This window comes from Toxorhynchites rutilus, chromosome 2 (assembly GCF_029784135.1).
Source record: "Toxorhynchites rutilus septentrionalis strain SRP chromosome 2, ASM2978413v1, whole genome shotgun sequence".
Taxonomy (NCBI): Eukaryota; Metazoa; Arthropoda; class Insecta; order Diptera; family Culicidae; genus Toxorhynchites; species Toxorhynchites rutilus.
The window spans coordinates 163,513,996-163,532,989 of record NC_073745.1 but is presented as its reverse complement, the minus strand read 5'-3'; the positions used below and the strand labels follow the sequence as shown (position 1 = coordinate 163,532,989).

Below are 18,994 nucleotides of genomic sequence, written 5' to 3'. Positions count from 1 at the left end.
CTATTATCGATTCGATTCAGACACCGATTCCGACGATCAAACGGCAACATTTAAGGACATCACCTCGCCGCCCACGCCAGTATACCGTTCTTCTCAACCAAAAAATAACGTAGTCGCACCCGCCACGCCTTCGAAAAAACGAAAACCGGACTCCCAGCTCACTCAACCGCCAAAGGACATCCGCAAAAGACAGTTGGCCACAGACCAGCAGCCCACGTCGCCGCCAGACACCAGTCGGTCGAACCAGCGACCAGCTACCCCCTGGCATCCGACAGAAGCGAATAATTAAAAATGTATCCCACAATGCCTCACCTGAACCAACACACATCCACACATGTCGCTCCACACCATACTACTAGTCAGCTCTCCGGAAGGGATAGTCGGGGCCCCGCCGATGCGGCCGCTACAGCCCAACCGGAATCGTCGGACAACCTCCGGCATCCCATGCCGCGACCTGAGGATGATACGAGTAGCAGCGCCTTGGGTATACAGGGCCCCAGTAGTGCGGACGTTACACCCCCACCGGAACTACTGGACCACCTCTGCAGCTCAAGGACGAAGAACCAGATAAACGATGCAGAAAATCGGAACTCCGCGACAGCCCTCTGCAGCCGGGGCACCGTTAGTGCGGACGTTACAACCCCACCGGTACTGACGGATAACCCCCGGCGCCGGGGAAAAGTGGCTTCCGTTGTACGAGAAATCGGCACAAGGGCAGAAATGCTCGTTCCCCGATGGACCACGCAGGAGTAGAAAGATATCTCGGGACGCACAAAGGCGGAAACGCTCGTTCCCCGATGGACCACGCGGGAACACAAAATCTCAGGACGCACAAGGGCGACAACGCCCGTTTCCTGAAGGACCACGTGGGAGTCGTATATGATCTCGGGACGCAATAGGGCGGAAACGCTTGTTCCCCGACGGACGGGATTTCTACGTCGTGCAACTGCATCGTTGAGACAGGGCCTGCTGTCATTGCTGTCGCCGAAGAACCAACCACCATAGTCGATTGCCCTAAAAAAGCCGAACTATTTTTTCCTTCCGTCGGGTCATGCGGGCGGCTTTCGGTCGGAACCATTCCACCCGGACGCTGCCTCCCTCTGTCTCGTTCGGCATTACCATCCACAACATCCTCCGCCAAGGGCCAAGCTGCTGATTTTTTTTCCACCGTCGGGTCGGGGGGTCGGTCACTGGGAGATATCCGTCCTTACCCCTCTCGTTTGGCAACTCAGAGCGCGGGTGTTCCGTCCATGCCCGTCGAAGCCCAATCCAATGCTGCTATCTACGACACATGGAGACATAGACTTGGAGACTTTCTACCAGCTATAGCCGGGTCCTCCGGTCCCCTGTCAACAACGTCATATTCACCTCCGTTGAGTTCCAGGGTATTTCCGAACACCCAGGGTGCTCCATCGAGTCTGGTATCTGACAACAGTTTGATTTCACCGAGTAACCACCACGTCATCAACCGCCAGCGAGGTCCAACAGTCACCAGATCAACAAACCTGGCCCTGCAGTGGAATGTCAATGGTCTGTATAACAACCTTGGAGAGCTGGAGATCCTAGACCGGGAACTGTGTCCTTTAGTCATCGCTCTTCAAGAAATAAACAGAGTGTCTCCAACGAACGTCCAGAAGATCCTCGGCGGTAAATACCAATGGTACACAAAGCTGGGCTCCGTATTACAACATTCCGTGGCTTTGGGCGTCAAGAAGAGCATCCCCCATAAGCGCAAGCAGATCAACACCGACCTACCGATAATTGCGGTCAGAATAGAATCTCCAATCCGGTAGTTATTGTCTCCGTTTACCTACCATGTGGCAAGATCCCGGATTTGAGACGCAAACTGCTAGAGGTGCTTGAGAGCTTGGAGGATCCTAAAATCGTTCTGGGGGACTTCAACGCTCACCACCACAACTGGGGGATGCAAGCAACGGACGTAAGGGGGAACATCATCGCTGATTTTTTCGAATCGTTGGATCTCTCGGTCCTGAATGACGGTACCGACACCTTCTGTCGAAGTCGTAGCAGTTCAGCCATCGACATTTCCGCAGCCAGTATTGATTTGGTAGGTAAACTGGGGTGGAATAAAGCAGACGACCTACACGGAAGTGACCATTATCCGATTTCAATTATCCTCAACGCACCGTCGCCTCAATCCACCCGAAGATCAAAGTGGATTTTCGACAAAGCTGACTGGGATTTCTACAGGACTTCCTCCAGCCACCTGATCGCCCGAGACAACCCGACCTCCATGCAGAAGCTCAACGAAATCATCATCGAGGTAGCAGAATCCGCCATCCCTAAAACAAAGCCCAACCCTGGAAAGAGAGCGCTGCACTGGTGGTCTGAGGACATCAAAAAAGAAATCAAGAAACGGAGGAAGTTCCTGCGTGCGACAAAACGAATCCGGCACGATGGTCCGGAGAAAGAAACGGCAATGAACAGATACCGAGCGCAGCACATAAGGGTGAGGCGAATAGTGAGACGGGCCAAACTAGACAGCTGGACCGGCTTCCTGGAATCCATCAACGAAAGTCAGTCCTCTGCGGACCTATGGAGACGTGTTAACGCGCTGAATGGGAAAAGAAGATTCCAAACCCCTATCCTGCAAGCGAATAGCACGACCTACAGCGATCCAGTCGACACCGCGAACATGCTAGGGGAATATTTTGCTGAACTGTCCTCGATTTCGGGATACGATTCCGAGTTCATCCGACAACAAAAAGCGGACACGAACTCAGACGATCGATTCGTGGTTCCGAATGATCGGGTTGGAAAACCGTTCAACAAACCCTTCTCCGTCGAAGAACTCATCGTCGCTCTGCGCTCCACCAAAGGGGAGTCCACTGGTCCCGATCACATCGGTTATAAGATGATCAAGCAGCTGTCCCCGTTAGGTCAAACCACTCTCCTCGACATTTTTAATGATCTCTGGTTGAAGCACGACTTCCCAGCGGAATGGAGACATAGTATTGTGATCCCCATCCCCAAAGTCGGCCAGAACAGCTGCTCCGTGAAAGGATACCGACCAATATCCTTGACCTCCTGTACGTCCAAGACCCTAGAGAGGATGGCGAACCGACGGCTCGTCACCTACCTGACCGAAAACAAGAAGTTGGACTGCCGACAGTTTGCCTTTCGACCGGGGATGGGCACAAACACGTATTTCGCATCCCTTGGAGAGGTGGTAGCTGAGGCCAGAAAAAATCGACAGCATCTGGAGATGGTAGCCCTGGATCTAGAGAAGGCGTACAACCGAACCTGGATTCCATTAGTTCTTAAAACACTGGCTGACTGGGGGGTAGACGGCAACCTGCTGCACTTTGTTCAAAACTTCGCGACATACCGGACCTTTGAGGTAAAAGTCGGGAACACCAGCTCCAGGCGCTTTCATGAAGAAACTGGTGTACCTCAAGGTTCCGTCTTAGCCGTCACCCTCTTCCTGATAGCGATGAACAGCCTGTTCCGGGTTATACCGAAGGGAGTATGCGTATTCACGTATGCGGACGACATCCTTTTGGTAGTGGTGGGGAACACGCACAGGGCACCACGCATCAAGATCCAGGCAGCTACCAATGCTATCGGTAAATGGGCTGTCGAACGAGGTTTTCGACTTTCGGCGCAAAAGAGTGGTCACATGGTGGTATGCAGTCACAAACACCAAGGTTGCAATTCGGGAGTCAAAATCTACAACGACCGCATTCCCCGCCGTAGAACGTTGAGAATCCTGGGAGTGGTGGTCGATTGCAACCTGAACTTCCAGCACCATTTCGACGAGGTGAAGAAAAGCTGTGCCACCCGGTTAAACCTCTTAAAAACCATCTCCAAACCTCACCGGAGTAACAACCGAACGATCCGTTTACGGGTGGCCAAAGCCATCATCAATAGCCGCCTCACCTACGGTCTCGAAGTGACATGCCTGGCCAGAGATAAACTCCTAAAAACTATCACCGATTTACAACAATGCACTACGGATTATCTCTGGTCTGCTACCATCAACACCAGCAGCCTCGGTATGCGCCGAAATAGGAGAACCTCCGTTTGACATTTTTGTGGACGCGGCGATAGTTTCCAGAACTGCGAGCTTTCTCGCTAGAACCAGCGGAGGTAAGGAGACACACCTGACTGTTTTAACGAACGAAATCTTGCAGCAGGTGACACACTCAAACCTCCCATCGATAGCTAAACAGCTTTGGTTTGGGACTAACGACTGGAGGTTGCCGGTGGTCCAAGTGGATAATACAATCAGGAACAACTTTCGAGCTGGGGCAAGCTCTGTGGGTCTGGAGCAAACCTTTGTCGAACTTGTCTCAAGAAAATATCACAATTATGAAATTCGCTACACGGACGGTTCCAAAGGGATGCAAGGAGTTGGTTTCGGGGTAAGCGGTCATAATAACTCTCTTATTTCCAGCAAGAAGCTCGTCGACATTTGCCAGGTTTTCTCGGCCGAAGCTGCCGGAATATTTGAAGCTGCCACTATACCGTCAAGCAAATCGATTCTGATAGTTACCGACTCGGCTAGCGTCATCGATGCCGTTGGCGCGGCTATAACTAGGCACCCATGGATACAAGCTATCAGGAGGTATCTGCTGCCGGATACAGTCCTCATGTGGGTCCCCGGACATAGTGGCATAACCGGCAATGAAGCGGCCGACCGTTTTGCTGGAATCGGTCACCTTGGACAACTTTTGACGCGCAAAGTACCGCTAGACGACATCAGACTATGGATCGCCAACACATTCAAAACTTTTTGGGCGGAAAAATGGTCCGTTGAAGCGACGTTGTTCCTCCGGAGAATCAAAGGATCCATCACCAGATTCGAAGACGTCAAAACTATGAGAGAGTGACGAATCTTATCCAGGTTAAGAACCGGCCACTGCAACATGTCACACAAATTCAACAGAGGACCCTTTCATCCCCTTTGTGACTTGTGCGAGGTTCGCAATTCAGTCGAACACATCCTCTGTATTTGACCAAAGTATGAGAACCTCCGGAACTCACATGGGATCAGCGGGAGCATTCGAGATGTGCTTGGCGACGACCCTTCACAAACTACTGCACTGCTCTGTTTTTTGAAAGATGCCGATCTGTACTTTAAAATTTGACCAAAAAACTTGTGATTAAATCGAAGATCCTTGTTCCTTCCCCTTCGCGATAAGGGGAACAAGAACAGTCGGCATCTTCGAGTGGCGCGGATTCCCCATCTGTGGCCTGGGGCCATGGCAAGCGGACATCCTCGTCAAACCAGGGGAAAAAAAGCTCAAATGCGTAGAAATTCTTGTGACGAAATCTGTTTTTGTTTTATTGTTTTATTGTTAATTGCTTGTCCGTATGTGCATGTAAAATGGATAGTAAGCGCACTTTGCGGCATGGTTTCGGCCGTTTTTACTGAGACGAACCAGCCCAGGAGGCTGAAAGTCTCAAAAATAAAGAAAAAAAAAACTTCTTTGGTTACGCGCCAGAAGCTCCGGGAGCTCGGATGGGAGGTTCTTTTGCATCCGCCGTATAGTCCGGACCTTGCACCAAGTGACTACCACCTGTTTTTGTCCATGGCGAACGAGCTAGGTAGTCAGAAGTTAGCCACAAAAGAGGCCTGTGAAAATTGGCTATCCGAGTTTTTTTGCCAATAAGGAAGCGAGGTTCTATAACAGGGGTATTATGAAGTTGGCATCTCGTTGGGAACAAGTCATCGAAAAAAACGGCGCATATTTGACTTAAAACAGATGATTGTAACTAATTTTATGAACAAATGAAAATTCAAAAAAAAAAATACCGCAGGACTTTTTTGACAGCCTAATATGTCACCCCAAACAAAACCAAACCTCAATATGTCAAGCGTTATGTGTTTCTTACTACGTTTCCGTACGTATGAGAAAATCCTAATTACTACTCTAGGTGAATAAGCTCAGCTTGATTCATACATGTACTTACTATTTCAAAAATGATTTAAACAAATTTAGATAAGGAACAACGCATAAATCTATCTGATGTATGTAATTGTTCATTTTGTCACCACCATGTAATCATTTAAACCACACGAGAAAAAATGCTCGGCTTTACGCCTTTTTTCTTTTAATGAAAATTGTACTATTTTTATTTTTTATAATAAAAACCGTTTGCTATCTTGAACAACAATTAGTTAAGCTGTAATATTCTTTGATGAACGGAAATTGCAGCGATATGTGGACGCAGTAAATGGGCATATTCCTTAGGGTGTTCATTTTAACCGCTTTCCCCTACTATTTTTAATCGAAGAGCCTCGTCATCGGCGGAGACTTCAACGCCTGGGCAGTAGAATTGGTGAGTAGACTCGCTAATGTGAGAGGGTTCAATCTAATGGATGCTCTTGCAAAACTAGAAGTTAAACTAGCTAATGAAGATGCCACCAGCACATTCCGCAAAAACGGTCGAGAATCTATTATTGACGTCACCTTCTGTAGCCCGTCGCTTACAGTGGCCATGAACTGAAGGTTGTGCGACAACTACACCCACAGAGATCATGAAGCTTTTCGATACTATCTTGGCAATAAAACACCATCATCAAATCGAGGGCCGAGCCCAAATGAACGGAGATGGAAAATTAAGATATTCGACAAGGATCTTTTCATCGAAGCGCTCCGAACACGAACTTCACCGGAAATGAATGCAAGCGAACTGACAGATGTGACATTGCGATGCTACGAAAATTACAGCACAACACGTACGCCGATCAGTTTATTGGTGATGCGAAGAGATAAACTCTCTACGCGCCAGCTGTCTTCGGACTGGGCGGAGTACGTAGAGGATTAGGACTGCCATTGTTAGGGAAGAACGCATGGGCGCTTAGAGTCGCGAAATCCTTACTAAAACGGAAAATCAGGCTCAGCAAAAAGCGAGGCAGACGGCGCCAGTGGTTGTATGGTTAGCGTAACAGCCTCACAATCCGATCGGCCTGGGTTCAATCCCAGCTGGCGTCGTTGGGATTTTCTGAGGCGAAAAATCTCTGGTTACGTCTTCCTTCGGAGCGGAAGTAAAAGAAGTTGGCCCGGCTCATGAGTTGTTGAGTCTGATAGGTAGGAACAGGTGGAGTCGCCTCCCTGATGTCGGTGATTGGCACTAAAGTGGCGGAAATAGGCCGACGAAAAATAAGCGAAGATAAAAAAAAAAAAAAAAGCGAGGTTTGAAAGAGCTCTGTCGCGAACCCGTGGGAAAACGCGTATAAAGTGTTGATGGCAAAAAATTATAGGAAGTTGTGTCCAAGATTCGACCGCATTGTTGACGTAGAACTACGCTGTTATTTTATATAAGTCACTTGTTTATACCTTCGGATATTATTCTATAATGCTTTGGCGCACTTTAACGTCTGCTTCGCCATAACGTCAGTTTAATGCATTGATCCATTCTCAAAGGCACCAACGAAGCCCTTATGATTACGGAAAACAAACAATGTTAGCTGCTTGGAAAAAGACTGAATTGTGCCACACAGCTTGTACTTTGCTGAAACACCCATCGATGCGAATTCGCTGATGAGTTTGTCAAGAACGACCGCCTTCACCACCAGCGGGGGGAGCTTGATTTTGGTTGATGCCTGAGTAACGGCGTTTACATTTTCGACCGACGCGCCGAAATCGCCTACTGTTGGTCACACTCGCGAAGGTTCGGTTCAGTGCGAGCGCTTTTCACTGCACCAACATCACGTGCATCATTAGATGACGCTTGCCTTGAAATTTTATTTGTTCGTTTGTTGCAGGGCTCGAACCTGCCTTCCTCTTCTTCTTGCTCATCACATACTACGCGAAGCGTCCAATTTATGACGCGGAAAGAAAAACACGATACGAATAACGCGAAAACCGAACAGAAAAACTAAACGACGATATCCAAGTTGGATTCCGATGCCGAATGAAAGTTTGCCTCAGCGAAATCCACTGTTTATACTCTAGGCAAGTATTTCCCTTCATTCTTCTACTTTTCTTTTGTTCACGGAGACTTTAAATCCTACGATTTCCCCTCCGTTGGTTGTCGATAAGTTGCTCGTTATTGACAGCTCTGTTCGGGAAAGCACACAAATGGACAGAACAAATGTATGGGAAAATGAGAACGCTTAAAGTTTTCATGAATTTTAACAAACCAGGGGATTCTAATATATAGCATATTAAACAAATCTTACGGAATTTCCGATTCGTTTAGTATGTAAATCGCCAAAATCCGTTCGCGGCAAAAATAGTTATTAACGTCAACTTTATTTCATAAAAACGTGATCTGTTTTCTGATTTGGCACCCTTAATGAAAGACGTAGTTCTACGTCAAAACAGAGGCCCCTGGACTCCCCACGAATAGTGCCCGGAAATGCCGAAAAACATTCTAGAGAGGCTTCCCGCGTCACGAACCGACGATCTGGTCGAGTGCACTATACGGTCAAGAGAGTGACCACTACAGCAAGGAGACTGAAGGGAAATAAAATACCAGATCATGACTGTATCCCCAACGTGGCCTTAAAAGTCGCTATACAAGAGAACTCGAATATTTTCAGAGAAATTCTACAAAAGTATCTGGATGAAGGACATTTCCCTGATATATGGTAGAGACAGAAACTCATTCTGCTGTTAAAGCCAGGGAACACAACAGCCGTCATCATACAGGTCAATTTGTCTCCCGGACACACTTGGCAAACTTCTAGAGAGAATACAGTGGGTATCCCATTAGGCTTCATCCTTGGCCCAACGGTTTGGAACGGAATGTACAATGGAGTACTAACATTGAAGTTACCGAAGCAAGTCAACATCATTGGTATTGTAGACGATATATCCCTAATAGTGACGGGTGAGACACGAGGAGAAGTTGAAATGCTGACCACTGAGACGATAAGAACTATAGAAAGCTGGATGCATGAAGCAAAACTGCAGATAGCGCATCACAAGACTGAAATCAAGCCGCAACTGCAGAAGTGTTCAACGAGCGTAGATCACCATTGGAGAGCACACCGTTGTTTCCAAACGTGAGCTCAAGTACTCGGGTGTGATAATCGATAATCGACCTAATTCCAGGAGCCATATCAACTACGCCTGTGAGGAAACTGCAAAGGCCGTAGCGGCAATCGTCAAAATAATGCCGAATAATGCAGCCAGTAGTAGTAGCAAGAGGTTTCTCTTAGTTAGCGTAGCCATCGACTCTAAGGGTGGGTTTAGACTAGTGATATATTCATGTGAAGAAATATGATGAGATTTATAGAAATCGCATAAACCGTTTACACTAGCGTGAACTTCTATAATGAATATATTCATATTTTCGGTGAATTTATTCACCTAAAGTAGAACTGCATCCAGCTTTAGTGATTTCTCACCAGTGAGAAATTCACAAGCGTTTACATATGCTGAATTTATTCAAGTTATATATACCTCGAATAAGTGTATCATATTTATTCTCACCCGTTTACACCTATTTTCACGTGAATAAATCCATCTATAGCTATAGATCTCCCTAATGTAAACCCGCCATAAGATACACTTGTCCAGTGTGGGCGACAGTGATCAACAACAAACAAAACCGAACGCTGTTGAGTTGAACCTACAGAACCATGGCCATGAGAGTAGCGAGCGCATACAGAACCATATCTATGGAAGCCGCATGTGTCATATCCGGAATGATTCGTATCCACATTGTTTTAGTTGAAAACAACGTGCTGTAAAGAGAGCAAAATATCAGCCCCCTGAAGTAATACCGAACCCGAGTGAAACACGAAGCAGGGCTGATTGGGCTTGGGAAAAATATATAAAAATATATTTTTGTATATATAAAAAAAAATAAAAATATATAGAACAAGTCCATGCGTAAAAAATATCGAAGCGGATCTATTAGATTGATGCTCGCAACGTTTTGTACTGGTTGAACTTCGATTATCGCAGGTACTGCCAATTTTTTGCTTTTCGTGTGAGGGAACTGCTGGAGACAACGGATGTTGCTGAATGGCGATGGGTACCACTCAATTTGAACGACGCCGACGAAGCCAGAAAATGGAAATGCACAGCGAGTTTTAGGTACGGTAGGTTGTTTCAGTGGCCCTGAATCTCAGTTCAGAACTCAGAACTCAGTTCAAATTATTTACATCACCATGACGTTGATAATTGACTAGTTGCTCTAGAAAACTTTTCAAGTTGGAAGTGTTTGCTTCACCCCGTGGAATTTGTAATGTGGTATTCAAGGAATCCGAGAAGGAGAAATCGACAGAAACCCTGTTGCTGGTTTCTTGTGTGCGGAGGAACTAACTGAAAATTACATCTTTCGTCGAGCTCAAGAGAACACCTACAATGAGGAAGGAATGTTGCTTGCTAAACCCGACTGGTTTAGGGTACTCCGATTCTTTCATTCTTCCATAGCAACATTTTGTACAAAGTAGAACCTTATCTTGACAATGCTGGGGTAATGCGCACTCGTGGCCGCATCAGCGCGTGCTATTTAACTGATGAATCTACCAAACGTCTTGTTGTTCTCCCTCTTAAACATGATATTCTCAAACAAAACTCAAGAGGAATTTAATCATCAATGTATGATCATGACAGCTAAGCCTCCTCTCATGGCCAACCTGTTGAAAAAAAGCATACTGAAAAGCGCTGGGGCGTAATAGTCAGTTGTTTGACTACTCTAGCAGTGCATATCGAGCTAGCTCATTCAGCACCAAATAGTTCAGGAATAAAAACGGGACACGTTAACCCAAAAAACGTTTTATATTTTTTATTTAATACTAGCTAACCCGGCAAACTTCGTCCCGCCCATTTACTTGATTAATTCTCGAGTAATGCAGAAATTTGTGTTTTATTTGTATGGCAGCCACCCCTAAGAGAGGGGGGAGGGGTATCTAACCACCATAGAAACATTCATTGCACCTTAAAGTTTCCATATGCCTAATTTGGTTTAATTTGCTTGATTAATTCTCGGGTAATGCAAAAATTTGTGTTTCATTTGTACGGCAGCCCCCTCTAAGAGAGGGGGAAGGAGTATCTTAACACCATAGAAACATTTATTGCATCCTAAAACCTCCACATGCCAAATTTGGTTTCATTTGCTTGATCAATTCTCGAGTAATGCAGAAATTTGTGTTTCATTTGTATGGCAGCCCCCCCCCTTTGAGTGGGGGATGGACTGTCTAACCATCATAGAAACATTTATTGCACCCTAAAACTTTCACATGCCAACTTTGGTTTCGTTTGCTTGGTTAATTTCCGAGTAATGCAGAAATTTGTGTTTCATTTGTATGGCAGCCCCCCTTAGAGAGGGGGGAGGGGTCTCAAAATATCACGAAAACCTTCCCCGGCCCCAAAAACCCCTACATACCAATTTTCATGTCGATCGGTTCAGTAGTTTCCGAGTCTATAAGAATCAGACAGACAGACAGACATCACTCCATTTTTATATATATAGATTTTTTGAAGAATTTTATTTTGTGAATAAAACCAATCAATCAAATATTCCTAGATGTGTTCGCTTAGCTCCCCTTAACGAAGTAATATTTATATGCTGAAGAGACTTTGCGAGAAAGGTATGATTATTGTAAGTTTTATCATGAAGTTTGACAAAATTTTTGTTAAATTAACAAAAATTGTAAGCATGCCAATTTTCTCACACATTTGTTCTGTGAAGTGCTAATCTGACTGTACTTTGTAAACCGAGGAACGAGGGGAATCGTGAGGTATAATTTTTATATACCACTGGGTGCGTGCGTAAAGCGCTCGCTCGAGCTGCAAATGCAACGTTCGTTCATACGGACACTATGATCCGGCCCGTTTATTACTTATTGGTTATAAATAAGCCATTCGCGATTTCTAATATTCATTCTCGCTCTAATCAGCAACCAGTCGGCAGTTTCTCTTTTGTCGACAATTCAACATTCAACGCGCTGAATCGTACTCAGATGCTGAAAAGTGGAAACGATTCTCATAATTACTCATGGAAAACGCGTGAAGAGGAATTGTCTGAAGATTTTTTTCCGCAAAGCCTTTTGGTACTGCAATGATTGAGTTCATTTGATTCAGTCAAACGCAGCGACATAGCACCGGTCCTTCAGTAGAAGTGGTAAACAAGGGAATTGAAAAAAATCATTTCGTTGTACTGCGTCAACAATGCGGTCTTGGACACAAGTCTCTATATTTTTTCGAGAACACTTTACACATCACAATTTTTTTCTTTAAACAAGGACAATAAATGTCTGAAAGATCACTAATCGATATAAACCAGAACAGCAATACTTTTTTTATACTCAAAATACGGTACAAATTGATAAAAAGACGGGACAACCAAAATGGTCGAAAAAAGGGTACTGTCCCGTTGAAAACGGTACGTTTGGTGAGCCTAATTATAGCGCGATGTAGAACTCCTATTGAGATCATACGGGATTACGATTTTTTTTGTCGAAGTGCGGATAATTTCATTTGAGAACCGTTCCGGAGATATTTTTTTACGGAAAATTTCAAATTAACACTTCGATTTGACTATTCTCGTAATATTCAATATATTAATTTATTATTTAGAGTTCATTTCAGAAACAAGTATTTATGTATTAAAATCTTGGTTTTGATGCAGTTATCATCGCGCATAATACCTTCGATCTGTGCATATGAATAAGATTTTTGCGTTTACTTAATTCCAATTTATTTTCATTATTTTATTGGGAGTACAAAATAGTTCGTTCCGTTTTCGGAAAATAGTTCCGGCATTGTTATTGTTTAATAGTTGCAGCCAACTCCGGCAGTTTCAGTTCATCGCTTTGAGTATCATACATAAACTATGATTCTAGTCTTTTTGTGTCGAATGCTGTGTCGAATTGGTTCTGATCTGAATGATAAATCATGTAAGGAACGGTTTCAATGTTCGAAAGATCGATATTTCCATTTTCCATATTTTTTCCTGAAATAGAATCCGAGGAATTTAGAATACAACGATGCATCATGCCCGCGGTTTATTTATTCATTTATTTTGTTTTGACTAAACCGAACCAATTTGTACTCCCAATATTCATTATAAACATATAAGTGTAAGCATTGCTATTTGCAGTTGGTTGAGGCTTTTTGTTTGATTTTTTTTTGCTAGATGTTATCGGCCGGGCTATTCTTTTAATCGTTTTGGTTTCATATGTTAAGTAATAGTTATTTCTAATCCCCCATTTTAATGCGCATTACATTGACAGCATTTTTTTTTCCTTCAATGCTAACCCACTACCATAGTAAATTTAAAAATAATACTTCAATAATGTTGAATGTAATGTGATTCCATTTCTCTTCCTCAATGCTTGCGCTGGACATTCTCGATTGTCACACTTTTGGACGTCTCTTCAGACCGCCGGAAGAAAGTCATCCTAAAGTCAGTGGCCCATTCAAGTTGGACGAAAATGTGATTGCCGATATTGAGTGTAATTGGGTCAAGGCTGATCAGCACCGCAAACTGGACTTGCCAAATATTGATGTTGCATTCATCTATGAATCAATCAAGGTGATTCCAGTGCATGGTGTAGCATACCCGGATGATAAGTTTCAGCAATTGCTAGCACGTACGTTACATCGGCCAATGAGTAGTACACACACGCGAGACTATGCGATGAGTCCACCGTCGCATCTGCGTTCTCCGGCATATGGTGGAGTGAATAAGCCAAAACCAACTGCAAAGTATGTTATTGATTCTAAACTTAGCTTGTTTTGAGAATTTCGTTTGCTAAAACGTGGGATCTATGTGTTTACGTTTACTTTACAGTTTAGCCGATGCGTTACCTCCTAAATTGGATCCGAATCTTTTGCGTATTATCCGAGGTATAGGAAGCGCTGATGTTTACACTGCTCATGCAGCTATCAATGAATTGTCGGATATTCTCGAGTCCCAGGAAAAGCAAGCAGTTTTACGGGAATATGAGGAAATTTATATCCAAAGTATTCTACAACAGTTCAAGGTAGTATAACTTCAACATCAGATCAATACATGTCTCACCAAGGCCTTTTATTCGGTAGTATCTACAACAAAAACCGTTATCAGAATCGCTTGCTATGTATCAACCGCTGTTGCATAGTATATATTCCTTTTTTGCGTCTAAGACACTAGGTAAAAATCTTTCGGTGAACACAATTAAGAGCATCATAGCCGTACTGCTGGGTCTAATGGCGGACAATAAACTCGGGGGAAACACTGATGACGCACAGTTCACCAAAGTCGTTAATGGAATTTGTCTTAAGATACTTGATCGAACTAACTTTACGAATCTTAACTGGTTGGTGTTGATAATAATATTCAGTTTTCACTTCAACTGAAATACCAAATTTTTATTCTGAACAGTGCATTAATCCGATTGCTGAAGGAGTCTTGCCAGACAAGTTGCTTGCCGAAATTCACTGATTTATTGATGAAATGCATTTGGAGAAATGTCAAGGTTACTATTTCTTGCTATGTTACTTATTAAATTAGATTTAAACTTTGACTAATATACCGTCCATTCTAGGTTATTCCCGAGCGTCTTCCTGAATTGGACTATGACGCTGTTTTACTGGAAGTGCACCAATTCATGCTGGCTTTACCGAGTGTATGGTGGCAGCAGCGACCGTCGGATACCCCTCTTCGAACGGTTAAAACAATCATCCACAATATGACCAAAATAAAGGGCAAAGCAATTATGAACCATGTGAATAAAATTCCAAATCATTCTGAGCTAAACTCATACATCTTGCGAATATTGAAAAACCTTAATAAGGAATCCTCGGCGTGTGCGGCCAATCAGCATGCATCCGCAGTTATGAACTCAAACAGTGAAAACAATAATACTCAACATCGAACGGGTAGCCGGCCTGCACACGAAACACACGAAGAAGTGTCCAACATTTTTAAGCTTATTTCAAATACGGAATCAAGCCAGGAGGGACTGGCGAAACTGCATGAGTTCAAGGTAGTGAATGTTTGTTTTCCCGTAGTCTGATAACCTAGTAAACGAGAACCCTTTTTAACAGTCTAAAAATCCCGAAGTTGACATCCTTCCATTCCTGAAAGGTGCTAGCGTCAGTTTTCAGAAATACATATTAGACGGATTAGCGGAGCTAGATGCTTCCAAACCGACAGCAGGCGAAAGTGATAAAAAGGGTAAATTAGACAATTCCTTTTGCTTCATGAATATTCATTCTATTGACACTTATTGTATTGACAGCATTGGGTGGTAATCGTGTAACACATTCAACCACAAATCCTGAATATTGGATGGAACGTTTGAACTCTATGATGGTAAGTCCTATTGTAACTTTTCATTCTGATTTTAAACAATTCAACATATTGTCACCTTGATTTATACGCCTTTTTTTCTGTTAACCTTTTTACCTACAACATCGAGTCTCTCAGATGTGAAATGGCTGGCTGTAAAACCTAGAACATCGAGTCTCACTCGGTATGCACTTGCATATCATAGGGCGCTAGCACCCAGCAAGGTAGTGAAATTTTTCGATGTGTGACCCATCGAAGCGTTTGCATTTGGATTGCCCTTTTGAAAATTAAATTAAATTATATTTATTTATTTATCACCGTCTTCGTCCTTGACGTACATACTGAATAATGGTTAACAAAACCATACAATATTCTTAATCTCAATTTCAAATTTGCTTCTGGACATATTCAGATCACGGATTGTTGTAGCCATAGTTGGTCCTGTGAAGGGGCAAATGCCAACAGAGACGAACTCTAGAGACGTCGGGTGGAACATAAATCGAGATTTGTTCCAGAAGTTCATAGCAGTCAATTTTGCCTCGTAGCGAGTCGATCAATTGGCAACGGTCGGAGTATGGAGGAAGATCGGTAGGATCGTTCTATGGATGTTGACGTAGTGCAAACCGTATGAATTTCCTCTATATGTGTTCAATACTAATTATGTGCGTTGTTTAGTATGAGCACTAGACAGTAGCAGCATACTCCAGTATACTGCGTACCAAAGAACAGTAGATCGTCTTCAATGCGTGTATATCGATGAAATCGGAGGCATGCCGACGGATAAATCCAAGCGTGAAGAAAATTTTGGCGGTCGTGATTCCTACGTGTTCGTTGAACTTGAGTTTGGCGTCAATGGTCACTCCCAGATCGCAGATGGATTTGACCCGGTCAAGCAAGTCCGCTTCCATGAAATATTCGTGATAAGCAAGGTTGTAACAGCGACTGAAGGATATGATCTTGCACTTCTTATTATTGACCTGTATGCCGTTATCGCCACACTATGTCAGCACTGCGTTTATATCTTCTTGCAAGGCGACATGCTCCGATAAAATTTCAGATCGTCGGCAAAAGAAAGCTTAGATGAAGAGATCAGTGAAAACAGGTAATTTTGAGATTGAAGATCAGAGGGCCAAGGACGCTACCCTGAGGTACACCAGACGTGATACTGAATGGTCTAGATTTTGTAGAATTAAGCACTACGTACGCGGAACGATCCGTCAAGTACGACCATAGCCACTCCATAAACCAATCGGGAAAGCCCATGTGCTTCATTTTATTAATGACAAAAATATGCGGAACAGTGCCGAATGCCTTCGAAAAATCAATGTACACCGAATCTACTTGACGCCTGAGCTCTATTTCACGAGATAGAGCGGTGACGTAACACATGAGGTTAGTCGTGGTACTCCGATGCTTTATGAATCCATGAAGCCATCGGAGATGATCGAAGATGACACGTTGTACAATACCTTGTGTACTAACTTTTTGAAGACCTTGCTCAAACAACTCAGTATTGATATTCTACGATAATTGCTGAAATAAACGCAGTTTCCGGATTTATTGATCGGAACAATACAGGCACGTTTCCATGCAGCCGGGAATGATCGGTCGCGCAGAGAGCTGTTGAATATAAGAGCGATTGGCCCCGCCAAGGTGTGCAAATCACGACACAAAAGAGAACGAGACAACATTGCATCGGTTCGCACTTCATGATACACCGACACGCAAGCAGAACCATCATACACGGTTTCGGTGCAGAAAGTTTATTTTCTTCTTTGCCTCTAAGGGTGAGTTTAGACTAGTGATATATTCATGTGAAGAAATATGATGAGATTTATAGAAATCGTTTACACTAGCGAGAACTTCTATAATGAATATATTCTTATTTTCGATGAATTTATTCACCTGAAGTAGAACTGCATCCAACTTTAGTGATTTCTCACCAGTGAAAAATTCACAAGCGTTTACATATGCTGAATTTATTCAAGTTATATATACCTCGAATAAGTGTATCACATTTATTCTAACCCGTTTACACCTATTTTCACGGGAATAAATTCATCTATAGCTATAGATCTCCCTAATGTAAACCCGCCATAACATATGCATATCGACCTCTCCATGCATCATGAAACAGCAGGATCGTACGGACTACGCAAAGCGAATGATTCATATTCAGCTAATATAGCAGATCCTGATTTTTAAATCTCAGAGAGTGCAAACTAAGGGAAGGGTAGACAGGTCATATTTGCCATTTTTAACGCCGCTATCTCTTGAATTATGTATATTCATATAGACCGCATAGTTTTACTGGCAACACCGCTCTCTTTTCCTATTCGTTGCTCTCCGCAAATGGTGACCGAATGATGACGTAATTTTTCTTGTATCATTTATTGCACTGCCATCTGCATTCGATGCTTTCTTATAGCGAATTCGTTTTTGTTCAGTTTCAACCCCAGTGCCGCACTAACTGCTGTCAAAACGTTTTTTTATTCACTCAGTTTCGCACTCAGTGTCGCACTAGTTCGCCCCGAAAGCTGTTAGTTTCGCACTGAGATGTTTCACGGGTTGGCACTCGGGTTCACCAATACAACTATACTGAACTGTCAAGTTCCGAATATTGTTTTGGAAAATCTAAAAATAAAGACTATGAAAATGGAAAACCTGCTGCTTTTGCTTTTGTATTATTGGAATCGTAATCCAATTCGGATTCTGATTTTGAAGAGTAGAGTAGACGGCATTAAGCTACGTGTGCTTTCATTGGGAGGTGAAAATAATGATGGATATTCGGATGGAATAAATTTCAAAATCAAAATTATGAATGAAAATTTACTTTAACGTATCGAATATTTATTTTATGTGATTAAATAAAAGTTTTTTTCCGATATCGCAGAATATTGAACGAAAACTGTGTCTAATGATGGTTTTATATTATAATAGTAATTATTTGTGGAACAAACAGGAAATGAATCGACAAATGGTTAAGTGAGTGTCAGAACTACATGTGTTAGGTAATCAAACAATATTAAGTAAAAATTTTCATTCAAACTTTTATATGTTTGCACTGCACTTGGCCCTTCTGATCTGATGGAGAACAATTTACCTCCCAAGCAATAATATCACCACCAGACGTCGACACTGTACATTTGCCGTCGTAAATATAAACAAATCAGACTATATAACGCACACCAACAAACCACCGCATTCGTGAAACTGAAAACGTTTTTTTATTACAGAGTCAGTTTGGCACTGGCTCAGTTTTAAAAACGAATTCGCTATTAGTGTCAAGTTCCTCAAATTCTTTTTTCACATCTTCAGAGGAGAACTGAAGAACTGGAAATGTGATATGATGGTATGTGAGCGAAGCAATTGCGACGACAAACGGGCGACATTTTGCTGAACACACTCACGAAAAATGTAGCGAAAAGTTCGGCTGCTTCTGCATTCGAACTTGCATTAGATTCCCCGTATTTCACATTGAATGGAATGCGGGTAGATGATCTCCGTGTTCTCACAAAGTCCCAGAAGAGTTGAAGATTTAGTTTCATAATCGACTGTACCATAGAAATATAGTTTTCTTATGATAACAGAAGAAGTTCTCTTTCTGTTGCTAGCCTGATCGTATACTAAGGGATTAATTTTATCTTTCCGACGGACTCAAGTGGCATTCGTTTTAATGCAGATCATGCAGATTTGGATGAGGTATAGAACAGTGAGATGCCAAACATTGATAACATTTTTTTAGACTCGCGGTAAACAAGAGCCATTATTTGAATTAAACTTGTTCATT

At 43.2% G+C, this 18,994-nt stretch overlaps 1 protein-coding gene across 4 annotated transcripts in view; it reads left to right on the top strand.

Moving 5' to 3' along the window:
• The window catches only part of LOC129764828 (protein mini spindles), a 45,921-nt gene that overhangs the window by 12,671 nt on the left and 14,256 nt on the right, over positions 1 to 18,994 (top strand). For 2 of the 4 annotated variants that reach the window (XM_055764340.1, XM_055764339.1), the window contains 7 exons: positions 13,311 to 13,637; positions 13,723 to 13,915; positions 13,974 to 14,230; positions 14,296 to 14,389; positions 14,459 to 14,899; positions 14,961 to 15,090; positions 15,155 to 15,228. In XM_055764340.1, coding sequence (XP_055620315.1) covers positions 13,311 to 13,637; positions 13,723 to 13,915; positions 13,974 to 14,230; positions 14,296 to 14,389; positions 14,459 to 14,899; positions 14,961 to 15,090; positions 15,155 to 15,228 — 1,516 coding nt within the window. The remainder of the gene's footprint in view (positions 1 to 13,310; positions 13,638 to 13,722; positions 13,916 to 13,973; positions 14,231 to 14,295; positions 14,390 to 14,458; positions 14,900 to 14,960; positions 15,091 to 15,154; positions 15,229 to 18,994) is intronic. The other 2 variants (XM_055764343.1, XM_055764342.1) reach the window with 1 other exon arrangement.